This window comes from Wolffia australiana, chromosome 2 (assembly GCF_029677425.1).
Source record: "Wolffia australiana isolate 7733 chromosome 2, ASM2967742v1".
Classification (NCBI taxonomy): Eukaryota; Viridiplantae; Streptophyta; class Magnoliopsida; order Alismatales; family Araceae; genus Wolffia; species Wolffia australiana.
In genome coordinates, this window is record NC_135836.1 from 3,970,428 (window position 1) to 3,985,347 (window position 14,920).

Genomic DNA, 14,920 nt, shown 5'->3' on the forward strand with positions numbered 1-14,920 from the left:
GTAGCTTGCCAAACCATGAGCCTGCAACTTAAACCAGCCGATTGTGTTTAATCTATCATTCATTAATTAGTCTATATGCAAGATTGTTAATTAATAAGGTCAGCCCAGTAAATGTTATTGGGCCATTGAGGTTTTTAAATACAATGATAAAATGGGCATAGAGGGTCACACTCGTATAAGGTTTCTGGAGGTTGGCGGGTATACTCAAGTTAGAGGACTTTTACTATTGATCCCGAGGACGGGGATTTCTCTGAAATTTTTGAACATACTTTTATAAATTTTTCTCTTGGAAATATAAATTGAAGGGGACAGCCTCATTAAATACCCATGTGAAGTCAGTTTGATTTCCCCCCTCTTTCTTCTCTTCCTAGCAAATACCCATTAAGTGTTGCTTCTAGTGGGGACTAGATGGAGATGAAATCAGATTTATAGAAGTAGAGTTCATTGAAAGAAGATGAGATCCAATGCTTTGAAATGGTTTGGATTTGTCGAGCGATTAAAGATTTGAATGTCACGAACATACTCACTTGAAGAACCAGTAAATCGCATATTCAATTTGTGCAAAGGTGATGTTTTTAGTTTTCAGATCTGCTTTCAATGCAATACTTTGTTGTGATTGAGTTGGAATCCATGTTGATTGAATCACCAAATTCCTAATAGGCATTCTCTAGTGTCCAGGTTGATAAAATTGGTTGATGCACGTGTTTTTAAATGACTTCTCTTTTAGAATCTATTATTATGGTGAAAGTGTCTTATCCAATATAGAATATATGAATCCAAATGAGGGAGGGACAAATTGAGTTCAATACATGATCATCGATACTTAAAGAACTTAAATTCCATCATTTCCGTCCATTTCTCTCTTTTTCTTACCGATGTATTGCTTTTCTATCTAGTTTTAAGCCCCTTACTCATTCCCGCCTTTTCTACCACATAACTCATCTTTCTTCAAATTTATCGATAACTTATTATGTTTGCCTTTCCAAATCACACTTTCATTGCTTTAGTGGTGCCTACCAGTAATAACATACAAAAACACACGCTGGATCGACTAAGCTTCTCTAGCAAGTTTCTGCTTGCGTTTAGAAATTAATAAAACATATTACAAAAATTTAGTAACATGTTTTTCATTTACAAACCATTTTATTTCTACCGTATAGAGTTTACAAATATAATTCCTTCGTCCATGTGATCAACCTTTTTTTTGTTAGATATTTTTTACACTATGATGTAGACGAATTTTATTATAAATAGGGCAGTCTAGACATGAATTTAGGCAGCAATAAAAGAACCTAAAATTAGATTTACAGGTGAATAAATCACACGTAAAATGTTATTTCAATATTTACCTGTGGCCACTAATTAGATTTTACACCTGCAATAATACCCATCACAGTTACTAAAACTTGGTCTGTCTTCTAATTTCCTATTATGTTAATCGGAAATGAACCAAGTAGTTGTTATATCTGTGAAGAACATAAAGAATAGGAAATGGTTGATATCTTGGGGAGGCTAGCTTCAATAACAAAACATAAACTATACCTGGGTCTATTGCCGAAACTCGATCCCAAAGCATTAATATTGACTTGGAAGTAGGAGATGAGAATTTTTGGACTTCACACATTTAAAAGGAAATCTAATGTCTTGTCAAGCTCTGCAAATGCAAATTTCAAATTCAAAATATATTGAAATCACTCTAATTTATAGGACACAAGGCACTGATATTGAAAATTGAAACTCCGTTTTTAATAAAATTTATAAACTCTCGAGATGCACTTGATCGATGGCTCGCTTTCGAGGAGGATTTTGCTAAATTCCAAAACTCCAAGACTCAAAAACTATAAAATTCCATGCCCTCCTCGAGTCTAGGGTGTCTTGAGTAAGGTTTAAGCTTACAGGTAATGCAATGACGAAGAGATGTTAAACCTCTAGAGTTTAATTCCAATTATACCTATCATATAATTGGAATGCTCTACACTCAGAGTAAACTCCATACTTATTCATATGCCGTAATCCCATAATTAAATCAAACAAATTACATAATTCAATTGATCTCATTTATATGTCTTCATCCCATAGTTGAATTAAAATATAACTATATATATATATCCATATAAGAAATTAAACTTAAGTGGGTCCCACGTCAAAGTTCAAAAATTCCTTCAGAAATGATCTGATGGGACAAAATTATTTAAATAATCAATTTTGCCAATTTCCCATGCCCGTGTTTCGCGACTAATCTTAATGTTCATAATCCGGACGCCGGGAAACCAACATTACAAAAGATTCGACCAAGGGAACACGTTTAAAATAGCACACCGCGGGACACCGTAACGATAAATCCGGCGGGAATAATATTATTGGTTATTTCAGTTTAGAAAATGGAAGCTTCTGGAAATCGAGAAGGGCGGTAACGGAAAAAGAAGTCTCTAGAACGAGCTTCTGCGAGAAGGTCCTAGAAACACCGGTCTCTCTTCTTCTCCACTATAAATACTCCCCTGATTCTCTCGCAAGTAGGCAGTTGAGATTTAAAATTGAACGTTGTTGTTCTCTGCAATTCGCCCTCTCAGGCTTCGCTGCGATGACTGACGTTCACATGGCGGGGGAAACCGAGACGTTCGCCTTCCAGGCCGAGATTAATCAGCTCCTCAGCCTCATCATCAACACGTTCTACTCCAACAAGGAGATTTTCCTCCGGGAATTGATCAGCAATTCGTCTGATGTGAGTTTTATGATTTGATTTTCTGCGTCATTTTGTGGATTTTTCGTTAGATTGTCATTGGATCATGTCGTGATTGCGTTTTTTTGGCATCGTTTTTGGCGTGGTTTTAGGCTTTGGACAAGATTCGGTTCGAGAGCTTGACGGACAAGAGCAAGCTCGACGCTCAGCCTGAGCTGTTCATTCGCCTCGTCCCGGACAAGGCCAGCAAGACGCTCTCCATTATTGACAGCGGCGTTGGGATGACCAAAGCAGGTCGGTATACTTCCAAAATTTCTCTACTGAGTTATTAATTTCAATCCAGAAGTTATCTTCTCCTCTTTGTCATTTGTCCTTGCATCGTCTTCGAAGAAACATCTTTAATTTTATTATACATAAATATATGTCTCAATCGATCGATCGAGCTGCTGGTATTAATTTAGAAGTCTCCAGTGTACCGCCTGTCATTTGATTCTCACATCCTTAGTTCCGAGATTGTTGATGCTGCTGCGATGACGATTCTTAATGGTTGAATCTTCTCCTATTTGTCATTTGTCCTCGCATCGTCTTCTAAGAAACATCTTAAATTTCGAAGTTACTTTCAGTATAGAAGTTACTTCTAGATATATATCTCGATCAGTCTCACTCTCCGAATGTACTCACTGCAGATTAAGTCTTGTTCAATTAATTATATGACACACAAATTTTCTCCCAATAACGACTGGAATTCAATCAAACATTGACACATCCTCAGATCTGGTCAACAACCTCGGAACGATCGCGAGATCCGGGACGAAGGAGTTCATGGAGGCGCTTCAAGCCGGCGCCGACGTCAGCATGATCGGCCAGTTCGGCGTGGGGTTCTATTCCGCCTACCTCGTCGCGGAGAAGGTCGTCGTCACCACCAAGCACAACGACGACGAGCAATACATTTGGGAATCCCAAGCCGGCGGTTCCTTCACCGTCACCAGAGACACCTCCGGCGAGCAACTCGGCCGCGGCACCAAGATCACCCTCTTCCTCAAAGAAGATCAGGTACCGTATAATAAACCATCTCCGATCAATCAACCTCAGCCGTCCGATTGACGATCTCGCTCGATCCGCTCCGCGCAGCTGGACTACCTGGAGGAGAGGAGGATCAAGGACCTGGTGAAGAAGCACTCGGAGTTCATCAGCTACCCGATCTCCCTCTGGACGGAGAAGACGACGGAGAAGGAGATCAGCGACGACGAGGACGACGAGGCGAAGAAGGAGGAGGAAGGCGACGTGGAGGAGGTCGAGGAGGAGAAAAAGTCAAAGAAGAAGAAAGTCAAAGAAGTCTCCCACGAATGGGCCGTGGTCAACAAGCAGAAGCCCATCTGGCTCCGCAAGCCCGACGAGATTTCCAAAGACGAGTACGCCTCCTTCTACAAGAGCCTGACCAACGACTGGGAAGACCACCTCGCCGTGAAGCACTTCTCCGTGGAAGGCCAGCTCGAGTTCAAAGCCGTCCTCTTCGTCCCCAAGCGCGCCCCCTTCGACCTCTTCGACACCCGCAAGAAGCTCAACAACATCAAGCTCTACGTTCGCCGCGTCTTCATCATGGACAACTGCGAGGACATCATACCGGAGTACCTGAGCTTCATCAAGGGCGTGGTCGACTCCGACGACCTCCCCCTGAACATCTCCCGCGAGATGCTCCAGCAGAACAAGATACTTAAAGTGATCCGCAAGAACCTGGTCAAAAAATCCCTCGAACTCTTCTCCGAGATCGCGGAGAACAAGGAGGACTACAACAAGTTCTACGAGGCCTTCTCGAAGAACCTCAAGCTGGGGATCCACGAGGACTCTCAGAACCGGTCAAAGCTCGCTGACCTCCTCCGCTACCATTCCACCAAGTCCGGCGACGAGTTGACCAGCTTGAAAGACTACGTGACCCGGATGAAGGAGAATCAAAAGGACATCTACTACATAACCGGGGAGAGCAAGAAGGCGGTGGAGAACTCCCCGTTCTTGGAGCGGCTCAAGAAGAAGGGCTACGAGGTGCTGTTCATGGTCGACGCGATCGACGAGTACGCGGTCGGGCAGCTGAAGGAGTACGAAGGGAAGAAGCTCGTCTCCGCGACTAAGGAAGGGCTCAAGCTCGACGACGACGCGGACGAGGAGGAGAGGAAGAAGAAGAAGAAGGAGGCCTTCGAGGGGCTCTGCAAGACCATGAAGGAGATTCTCGGGGAGAAGGTGGAGAAGGTGGTCGTCTCTGACCGGATCGTTGACTCGCCGTGCTGTCTGGTGACGGGGGAGTACGGGTGGACGGCGAACATGGAGAGGATTATGAAGGCACAGGCGTTGCGAGACTCTTCGATGGGGTCGTACATGTCGAGCAAGAAGACGATGGAGATCAACCCGGAGAATGGGATCATGGAGGAGCTGAGGAAGAGGGCGGAGGCGGACAAGAACGATAAGTCGGTCAAGGACTTGGTCGTGCTGCTGTTCGAGACCGCGCTGTTGACTTCCGGGTTCAGTCTGGAGGATCCGAACACGTTCGCGGGTCGGATCCATCGAATGCTGAAGCTGGGGTTGAGTATTGACGAGGAGGAGCCCGCTGGGGAGGAGGAGATGCTCGCCTTGGACGAGGACGCCGAGCAGGAGAGCAAGATGGAGGAGGTCGACTGAGAGGTGCACGCCCTTCTTTAACGAAATCTCTGCCTTTTTTTGCCTCTGTTTTTTCTCGAGTCCGGTATTTTTCGAGGAAAATGAATAGACTTTTCTTTTTTCTCTTTCCTTGTCTGATATATCAATCAAGTTTTGGGTAAAAATCTTGTCTGGGTTATGGGGGGCGAGATTTCTTTAGAAAATTTATCATGGTTCAAGATAATTGATTTCTTTTTTATATATTAAATACCTGCTTTAAAACACCGTAAGTTGCAACAATAACCTGTCCACCATTAGTTTCATTGTTAAAACACCGTAAGTTGTAATCTTACGTACATTACCTTGGATATCTGAAAGTAATAGGTTGAGATTAATATTCGTGAAACATATTAGAAACTTATAAAACAATTGAGCAAGTATCTAACTTGATGAATTTGTAAAGTAGACTATCCCGTGGCAACTCTTAGTTGATGCCTTGACCCAGGATTTATGCATATGATGATAATTGACTTCATATAGTTCATAGGATTTGTCTCACATTCATGAAGACTCGATATTTGACGCTTTGAACAATGTGGAAATTATCAAGATAAAACTTTATTAGTTACGAGCAGCACAACATCAAGGTTCAAGATTCACACCATCAGCAATCCTGGATCGAAGATCATAACTTGAAATTTTCGGCTAATTATTTCAAAGTTTTATTAAACTTAATTATTTAGTCAAGCATTCGAATAAGTCCATGACATCTAAAATTGTGGCATTTGATGCATACTTTAAGAAACTAGAGGAAAATTGTGGACATCTTTAAATAAAATAAAGAAATTAATAGATGATTAACAAATTCATCATGAAATCAAGGTTAAGATTATTCTTCTGCGTCTCCTAGTCGGTGAGTACATACACAGTTTCCCATGAAGTATTTTGAAGGTCGCATATAAACGGAGGAAACATCCATAATCATCCCAGAAATATTTCAAATGATTTACATGGATCTTTAAGTGGTGGTGAATTTGATCCTGAGAAGTATAGTATGATTACAGGGCACCCTCATTTGATACCCATGCAAGTCATTTTGGTGCCCCCTTTCTTCTCTTCCGCTTCCCAACTACTTCTTTGGTGAGACTAGATGGAGATGGAGGAGGAGATCCATCGCCGTGAAGATAGTGTGGATAGGTTTAGAGACTAAGATTTTGAAAGGTTGTACTTGATCATTCAAGAATGTAATAAATCATGGATTCAATCATGGAAATGTGATAGTTTTCATCTATCTATGTTTTTGGTTTTAAGATATTTCTGTGATTTGAACTCTAGACATTCAAGTTGATCGATGGAATAATTCCCATCACAAAATTAATTATTGTTAAACTCAAAATTAGGTTTTTCATTTATTTTAACATTGGTTTTTATTATAATCAATTAAATTTATAAGATATTTTCTCAAAAAATTGTGGTTAGCTAGTGATGAGTAATGATCATCTACACAAAGAACACTGATTAGAATTTGAATGCTCTTGAAACGGTGATTGAAAAATAAGAGTGAATGATTATAAAATAAGAGATAAAGATATGTGTGAAATGGAAAATATGAAGATGATAGTTAATATTTATAGATATTAATATGATTAATATGAAAGATATTATATAGGATATCATGATGCGAGAGAGAAAATGCAAAACAGAGAGAAGTATGAGTTGAGAAATAATTATGGGGATGACAAGGACAACGAAATGGGCAAGTTTGGGCTATATTCTTATTGAAATTTAGTAATGGCAGAATGACAAAGAAATTTGATATGAAGAAGTTTAAGGGGTGATGAATATGAAGGAAAATTATGTGATAAAAGATAGAGATGGTTCTAACATAAAAGTGATATTGAAAAACAAATGAATCTAAAGGAATGATACTTTCCCTATATTATTACATTTTTCCATTATTGATTTCCAAATGCATGTAATCTCTTCCTCTTAATCACCCAATCCATCAATATGAAAGCTTGATGAATTTCGCAACTCGCTTTATTTCCTTTTCCTAAAAAGGCAGGAAGCAATTTCAAAAAACCATTTTTTATAGTGTTTCATAATGTATTTTGTAGATACGAGGGTATAGATGGAAAGAGGGGATAAAAATGAAGCTGCACTCAAAATGACAGCTTGATTGCCTCCTAGATAGTCAGATATTGAATATGAAGCTTGACAATCTCAAATTTAGAGGTTTTAATTTGTCGTTGGCAATTGAGATTATTCAGTAAAAATTATATTTAACCGTACTTAAGAATACTTAGTTAGTGATGATTACGGATCATCTCCACAAGGAACGATGACTAAGGAATTAATTTCGTATGATAGTGGTGATCAATGCGAGGAGAGATAAAGGCGAGAGTAGAGTATATGAGCTAGTGATATCAAGTAAAAGGATGTAAGTTTTATGTTAATTTAACAAAGAATAAGTGAATGTGAAGGATATGATGATGGTTGTGTGTGTGAACGATGGTAGTGGTTGAATATAGAATGGTGTGATGGAGAGGATAGAGAGATGAGATAAGAGGATATAAAGGAGTTAAATGTGAGTGAAAATATGATGAAGAACACTAATTAAGCAAATTATGATGTCGGGAATAGAAACAACGTAAGTCGAAGACACTTACCTTAGATCTTTATGTTCCGCCAGGATCACGGTGATTTACGAGTACCAGTAAGTTCCCCCTCTTCTCCAATGCTTCTCCCCATGCACCCAGGACATAAAGAACACACTTGATGGATCTTACAACTCACTATCTTTCAATCTGTCCACACAAGTAGGAAGCAAGTTAAAGATGAATTTCACAATGATCCAGCCTCTATTTATATATGAGAGGATATGGATGGAAAGAGGAGGGGAAGATGAAGCAATGCGAAAAATTTCAGCTCAATCGGAGTTGTAGATCAAAATTTGTGGCCGTTTGAAGTTGAGCCAATCATAGCCCTTGATTTCCTTCTCTCCTTGTCAGCGACCTCATTTTCCATTTCCGTTAAGCAGTCAAATTGCTTGAGATTCCATGCTATTTTGTCTTATGTGCGTGTGTTTTTCAGAGTCCACATGTACCTGAAAAGAGGACAAAGAAAACAAAGAAAAAAACAATAAAATGGCTCTTTCTCAAGGCTGACATGGCGGCGTGTCAGCGCGTGCCACGTCGCCTCTTTCTCTCTTTTTTTTTATTTTTTTTATCTCTTCAGCAAAGGATGCCAGTGCGCCACGTGTACACGTGGCACCCTGTATTGCGCCCACATCACCTCAATTAGAATCAAAAGAAAAAATTAAGCCAAAATGTGGTTTTTGTCTTTTTTTATTCCTCCATGCCATCCTACACAGAAAAAAATAAACATTCAACGTGTCAGGCATAAATGCAATCATAGTTATGCGAATCGCGAAGTGATGATTGCCTATCTAATCACCAGTGATCACTACGATTCGTCGTCGTTCGACGAATTGAACAATGACACGTGGCGGCACGAATAAAAGTGCTTAACATTTTATAAAAAAATCATATTAATTAAAATATAATCCCAAAAATACTTATAAATATATATTTCAACTTAGAAAAATCATATTTTTCCAAATTTAATATCGAAAAATTCCAGAAAAACTCATATTTTGTCTCAAAAATTATATTATTTTAGAATATATTGTCATAAAATTCCCAAAAAAATACACAGAAGTGTAGAAATTTTAGAAAATCATTCTAAAAATAGATTTAATGATTTTAAGCTTGATAACATGCAAGTATGAGTGATTTAATGCAAATAGACATGTAAATATGCATGTTATCAAAGCTATCCTAAATACTAATGTAATTATCATATTCTCTCTCCTTGTCTCCGTTGCTGCCACACCATTTCTAGAGTTTTGCTTCCTTAAATTCTCTGAATATTTTTTTTAAAAGATTGGATCAGAATGTCGTAGCATTCTTCATCTACACGTCAAAAGTAAAATTTATTCTGATGCGATTAAGATAAAAAGAATAATTCTAAACAATTATTAAATGCATGTTGAGGCGATGCATCATTACATGCCGCGTCTACACATTTTTAATTTCAGCAAATCACGTGCGGCCACATTTATTTATGTGCTGTGATTGTGCAATTTAATGTGTGATGCATCAATGGGGTTTGCCACGTTAGGTCAGCACAATTTTCCATTCTCCACCACTAAGGTGACGACACATATGCACAACATTGTTTTTCACTTTTATAGCATTCATTGCACTTACAATTGAAAATCTTGTACGTCTACCAGGTGTCCCTCCTCATTCTTCATGGTTCCATTTATTGAAAATTTTATTTGATATTTTTTCTATTGGTCCACATCATCTCAGTGCATGAAAAATAAAAACTTTGCTAATCTAGTGATTAGCCATTATGACATCATTACTGCATAAAAGTATGCTTGGCCATCACTCATTCGAATAGAAGGGCGATACATATTGGGGTATAAAAATAACAATATAATTCCGTACATAATTTTATAAATAAATTATATTTCATAAAATAAAAACATTATTTATAAAATATTATGTCTATGACTTTAATGTCAGAAATATTTATATGCCAAGGTAGACAATTATTTTGTTTAAAAACCTGATGTCAAAGAATATGTAAAAATACCAAAAGTTCTATAAATATCATAGAATCATTCTGAAAAAATATTTTAATAATTGAATTAAAATAGAGATGTAAATTGAATGATATTAAGTTATTAACATTATAATTGGCATGTTATCAATAATTTAACATCACTTGCAAAACTCCCCTACTAGCTTGATAACTTATCAACCACTCTTCATGGAAGCAGCGTAGTGTATACATTTTTTGCAACTCAATAATTCCTTAATTGATTGGATTGGGCCTCCCCTGTATGGAATGTGCGTGAGCCATCTGATCCAACCAGAGGTAGAAACTACAATTTCCCAGGCTTTAAAATATCACTAATAGAGCAAAATGGGATTAGGTGATGGGTCCCATCATGACCCATTATTTTCCTTAAAACCCTGTTATGGACCTGTTTTTTTCCATTTCACTTGTCCTTCTCTTCATTGTTTGGTAGAATTGTGATGGGTTCAACATCTAAAGTAGTTCTTGCACTGGGTATCCAACTCAGGACCTCTGTACAAGGTAGGAGGGGTTTGATGTAGGACGTACATCTAGAATGTCGTCCCGTTGTCATCGAGTATGATAGCTCGGCGACGATAAAGGATACGTATCGGGAGCGGCGATGTAGTCATCCGACGGTACCCTAACGGGTATGTAACTACGTGAATGCAGAATGACCTAAATATCGTACGTGCAGGTTCCGACTCGAGGGGCGCCGAGCTCCAAGCTTGGACGGGTCGTCGTGTGATGGCGACGGTGGCCTCTCGTACCTTGTCGGAGCGACAGAGGCGTCTACGGCCGAACGGACTCAATCCGTAGGGCTCGCACGTAACGGACGTACTCGTCCGCACCGGTAGGACACTCAAGACGTAGTTCTCTCGTTTAACCTTGCTCACCTACCTAGCCCGAGCGCGGTGGGGACGGGACGAAAATATACTGCAAAGGATAAAGAACGAGCGACGGAAGAGGACAGCGTACCTCGTCGACGGGGCTCGTGATGCAGGTTCTCGTCTTCGTCACTGGCGTATCGAAGCAGGTCGGGTGATGGGGAGCCGGAGAGATCACGGCGGCTTGACGTGCAGCAAAGTGCCGGGGCGACTCGTAAAGATGGGTCGTCAAGGGGTCTAGGCGTCAGAGCGCCTTTCAAGCGGAGTTGGCGGTTACGCGCGGACGGCGCGGAGCGGTGCAGGGCGGCGTGGTCGTCGCCGAGCGGCGCGGTGGGACGACATCGCGAGCACGGCGGCGATGTAGCCGCGGTCGGACGACGGCGGTCACGGCGAGCGCGACACGGAACGACAGCTTGGTGAGGTCGTGAGCGGAGCGGCGGCACAGTGGTGCGGCGGCAGGCAGCACGATGGCGCGGTGGCGGCGGCGCGGGCGGCACGGCGGCGGCGCGCGGGCGGTGCGCGGACGGCGACGGGCGCAGCGGCGCGCGCGTTTCGAACGGGCGGCGATCAGGGCGGCGCGCGAACGGTGGCGGCGTGTGGGGGCGGCGCGGCGGCGGCGGCGGCGGCTCCCTTTCCTCCTTCCTCTCCCTCTCCTTCTTCTTCCCTTTCCTTCCTCTCCCTTCTCCTTCTTCCCTCTTCTTCCTCTTCTTTCTGTTCTTCTCAAAACGAGGAACGAGACCCCAACCTCTGTTCGATGAAATGCCTCAAAGGAAAAAAAACGGGTCTGCTAACCTATGGTGCCCTCTCTTCCCTTATAACGGGGAGAAGAGTTGGGCCCTAAGTGGGCCATAACGGGTCCGCCTTGGGGGCCCTTCTAAATGGGCTCCCCTTAACAAATACAAGACACAACTAAACGAAATAAGGGGAAATGAAGGGGAATTTAGGGGAAGAAACAAGGGGGAAAAGGGGTGGATAGAGAGATCCATCCCCTTAGCGAATACGACGAAACACGACCGTCGTGGGGGCGACGAAACAAGACAAAAAGGACGAAAGTGGTGGCATAAAACAAAACATGAAAGAAAGAGAACGGAAAGCGAGGAAGATAACCGGAGCAAGGTCACCCGGTCTTCAACATCGCGGGCGCAGGGCGCGGATGACGTCGATGACGATCCTTGATGGCGTGCGCCATCAGGGTTCCTAAGCCACTTCATATTATATTCTCCTCTCAACTCTTCTATCTTTTCTTCGGAACCATTTAACATCCCCAACCTTCAACATATTTTTTTCATCCTTGTATTTTCTTACTTTAGAGGAATTATCCATAATTCCACTTATTTTGTCTTCTATATTTCTCCCCCAAGATCCTTGGAGAAATATTGGCAATATTTCCTTATTATGAAGATCATGGGGCAACTACTACTACATCTGAAACTTTCTGGTAAATGTCTTAGCCTATTGAAAGTATGGGGCCACTAAGATAAGGACTGACCTTACAAATAATCCTAATCATAATATGGCTCTAAGATAGTGACCAAGTGTGATGTTAAGCCACTCTTCTTCTCTAGAGGTTGAGTTTTGACATCTATCTACTCTCCCTTCTCTAGATTTATTATATCTTATTGGATTCACATGATTCAGGCCCACATAAAAATTGTAGACGAGTAAATTCCCAATCAAACCAATTTTATTAATCTAGAGTTGATTCAAGGGATGAAAACCTTTATTAAACTCATCTTAGTACTTATCAAATGCTTGTTTGTCTTGACTTCAAAACCAATTTAGGTAAGATTTCAGCCAATTCCATTTTTTCTGAATTAAATAAACTTTTACATCTTAGGTTTATGTGGATTTTTTTTAACAATATATTTTTATCTGAAAAGGGCATCTAACTGAATTCTTATGAAAGTTTTTAGAAAAACTGCCCATTAAGATTATGCATGATACTTAAAATTCCTCATGGAATTTTCCTCTACGATGTCTTTTAAAAATTAACTAACCAATTTTTTGCTTAATTCGTTAATAAAAAATTTATGCCATTTATATTTCATGCATTTCAGTTTATTTTTTAAAATTAACATTCAATAGAAAACTTTAGGCCTATGTATGAAACCGATATACACATTCTCCCTAAAGATAAGACTAGGGTTACATTGATAATTTTCATTTGTATTGAATTTTTGTCTCACATAATTAAAAAAATATTGATCTGATATGTTCCATAAATAAGTATATATATATATTTATCAGTTAATTTTCATGGGACCAATGACATTCCCTTCACGATATAGGATTTATATTTTTCTTAAGGTTATTCTACATTGTGTAGCTTATTTTATTAATTTTTATTTTAGTCCTAGTTATGAAGGTAAGACTTTTATTGGTTTTTGCATTTGCGTTTATGGTTTTCTTAAAATAATTATAGTTATTGTCGATAATTTTATGTCATTCGTATTTTAAAAAACTTTTGCCCAATAAATCGTCAAAGTTTGAAAATACAAAACACAAAAGAATGTAAAATGCTTCTTAAAATTTAAACGACGGAGATCTAGTGAAAAAGTTGTTAATCAATATGTAGATATTAGTCTTGAACAATATAGGAGTGTAATGAAGTCATATATAGTTTTAAGTTTGATTCAGAATCAGTTTTGTTCCTTTCCATATTGAAAATTTCAATACATAACAATCATTTCCATATCAATTTTTGATTAATTAATCTATATGGTTATATAGTTAATTAACCAGGTATACCAATGAAGGTTATTAGACCATTATATTTATGATTTAGACGGATACATATGCTGAGAGGGTCACACACAACGGGTCTTTTGTGATGGATATTATGTGGCCGTCAAGCCAATCACACCACCATATTTATTTAAGTTCATTAAATAAAATATTATGTTCATTATTATTCTAGTGTGATGTGTATAATGAAATCCATGAATATGTGCAATGACCTAGTGAATTATGATTAGATCATAACACATTGATCACTAGTCTTTAAACATGTATTTTAAATATTCCTATTCGATGAATAGTTGAGATGGACATTGAATTATCCGAATAGAATAGCCCTTACTGATCCTACTTATAAGATAAGTATAACTGATCCTATGGCTATTAGTGTGGCAACACAAAGGACAGATAGTGGGTGCTCTTTAGAGAAAGAGTTCACTGAATTGATCCATATGAATCCCTGAATAATATTTTACCTAAACGTTAATCAAGTTGATTCATGTCTCGGTTGTATAAGTGATCCACTAACTTGAGACGCCAAGGACATTTCATGAATGAATGAATACATTTTGACTATGACTTATGAGCCTCTAATCATGAGATTCAAACAAGTCATGGCTGGGATGTTGTGTGAAGCTCATAGAGATGATTGAGTGGTCAAGATGGGATCATCCGCCCTCGGTATAAGAGAAGATTGAATCAAGGAAGACGATGCAGCAAATCCCTAGCCAAGGTAGTGAGGATATTAGAGAAGGAGTTCTCCAATGATCCCCATTACGCATCGATACTAATCGAATGATAGATTAAGGTTTGACGATAAACTATACCCTAAGTCGTTCGAGAGTCTCGCGCGAATGATGGATTATACATATATGGCAATCGATGATGGTAAAGGTTCTATGAAAGAGTTCAAACGCTACTCTGTATCTTCTAGAGCACGAGTTGTAGCTTGGCACCCCACGGATTGGAAACTTAACCTATCGATTGTGTGAAATCGATCCGTAGTTAATTAATCTATATGTCGATATAGTTAATTAATAAGTTTGGACAATAATTGTTATTGGGCCACTAAAGTTATTAACTAGAATGACATGGGCCTAGAGGGTCACACACATAAGGTCATAGGGCATTGGTGGATATATTTTACTTTATGGGTTTTTGAGAAAAAGTTAAGTAAAATATAAATAGGGAAGGGGCACTCATTTCAATCACCAAGGCCAGCCATATTTAAGAGCCCCCTTTTCTCCACTCTCTTCTCCACTCAACCAAGGAGAGTGTCTTCATGGTGAGAAGATCTTCAAGATTTTCAAGAAGAGTAGAAGAAGACGAGGTGGAGATC

The 14,920-nt window shown here is 39.6% G+C and overlaps 1 protein-coding gene across 2 annotated transcripts; it reads left to right on the top strand.

Moving 5' to 3' along the window:
- Nucleotides 1-2,504: 2,504 nt before the first annotated feature.
- On the top strand, nucleotides 2,505-6,624 carry LOC144716561 (heat shock protein 83). 2 transcript variants are annotated; one of them, XM_078591711.1, is made up of 5 exons: nucleotides 2,505-2,722; nucleotides 2,833-2,974; nucleotides 3,453-3,733; nucleotides 3,812-5,353; nucleotides 6,373-6,624. In XM_078591711.1, exons 1-4 carry the CDS (start codon nucleotides 2,582-2,584, stop codon nucleotides 5,348-5,350), a joined length of 2,103 nt encoding a protein of 700 aa, XP_078447837.1. In that variant the 5' UTR covers nucleotides 2,505-2,581; the 3' UTR covers nucleotides 5,351-5,353; nucleotides 6,373-6,624. The 2 variants fall into 2 exon arrangements, with proteins under 2 accessions (XP_078447837.1, XP_078447836.1); XM_078591710.1 differs by lacking the exon at nucleotides 6,373-6,624 and having other exon boundaries at nucleotides 3,812-5,454.
- The last annotated feature ends 8,296 nt before the right edge of the window (nucleotides 6,625-14,920 follow it).

Excerpts from the sequence above, each read along its gene's own strand:
- LOC144716561 (XM_078591711.1), top strand. The coding sequence starts at position 2,582 with ATGACTGACGTTCACATGGCGGGGGAAACCGAGACGTTCGCCTTCCAG. Across the intron at positions 2,723-2,832 it reads TGATCAGCAATTCGTCTGAT|GCTTTGGACAAGATTCGGTT; the intron begins GTGAGTTTTATG and ends GCGTGGTTTTAG. Across the intron at positions 2,975-3,452 it reads CGTTGGGATGACCAAAGCAG|ATCTGGTCAACAACCTCGGA; the intron begins GTCGGTATACTT and ends ACACATCCTCAG.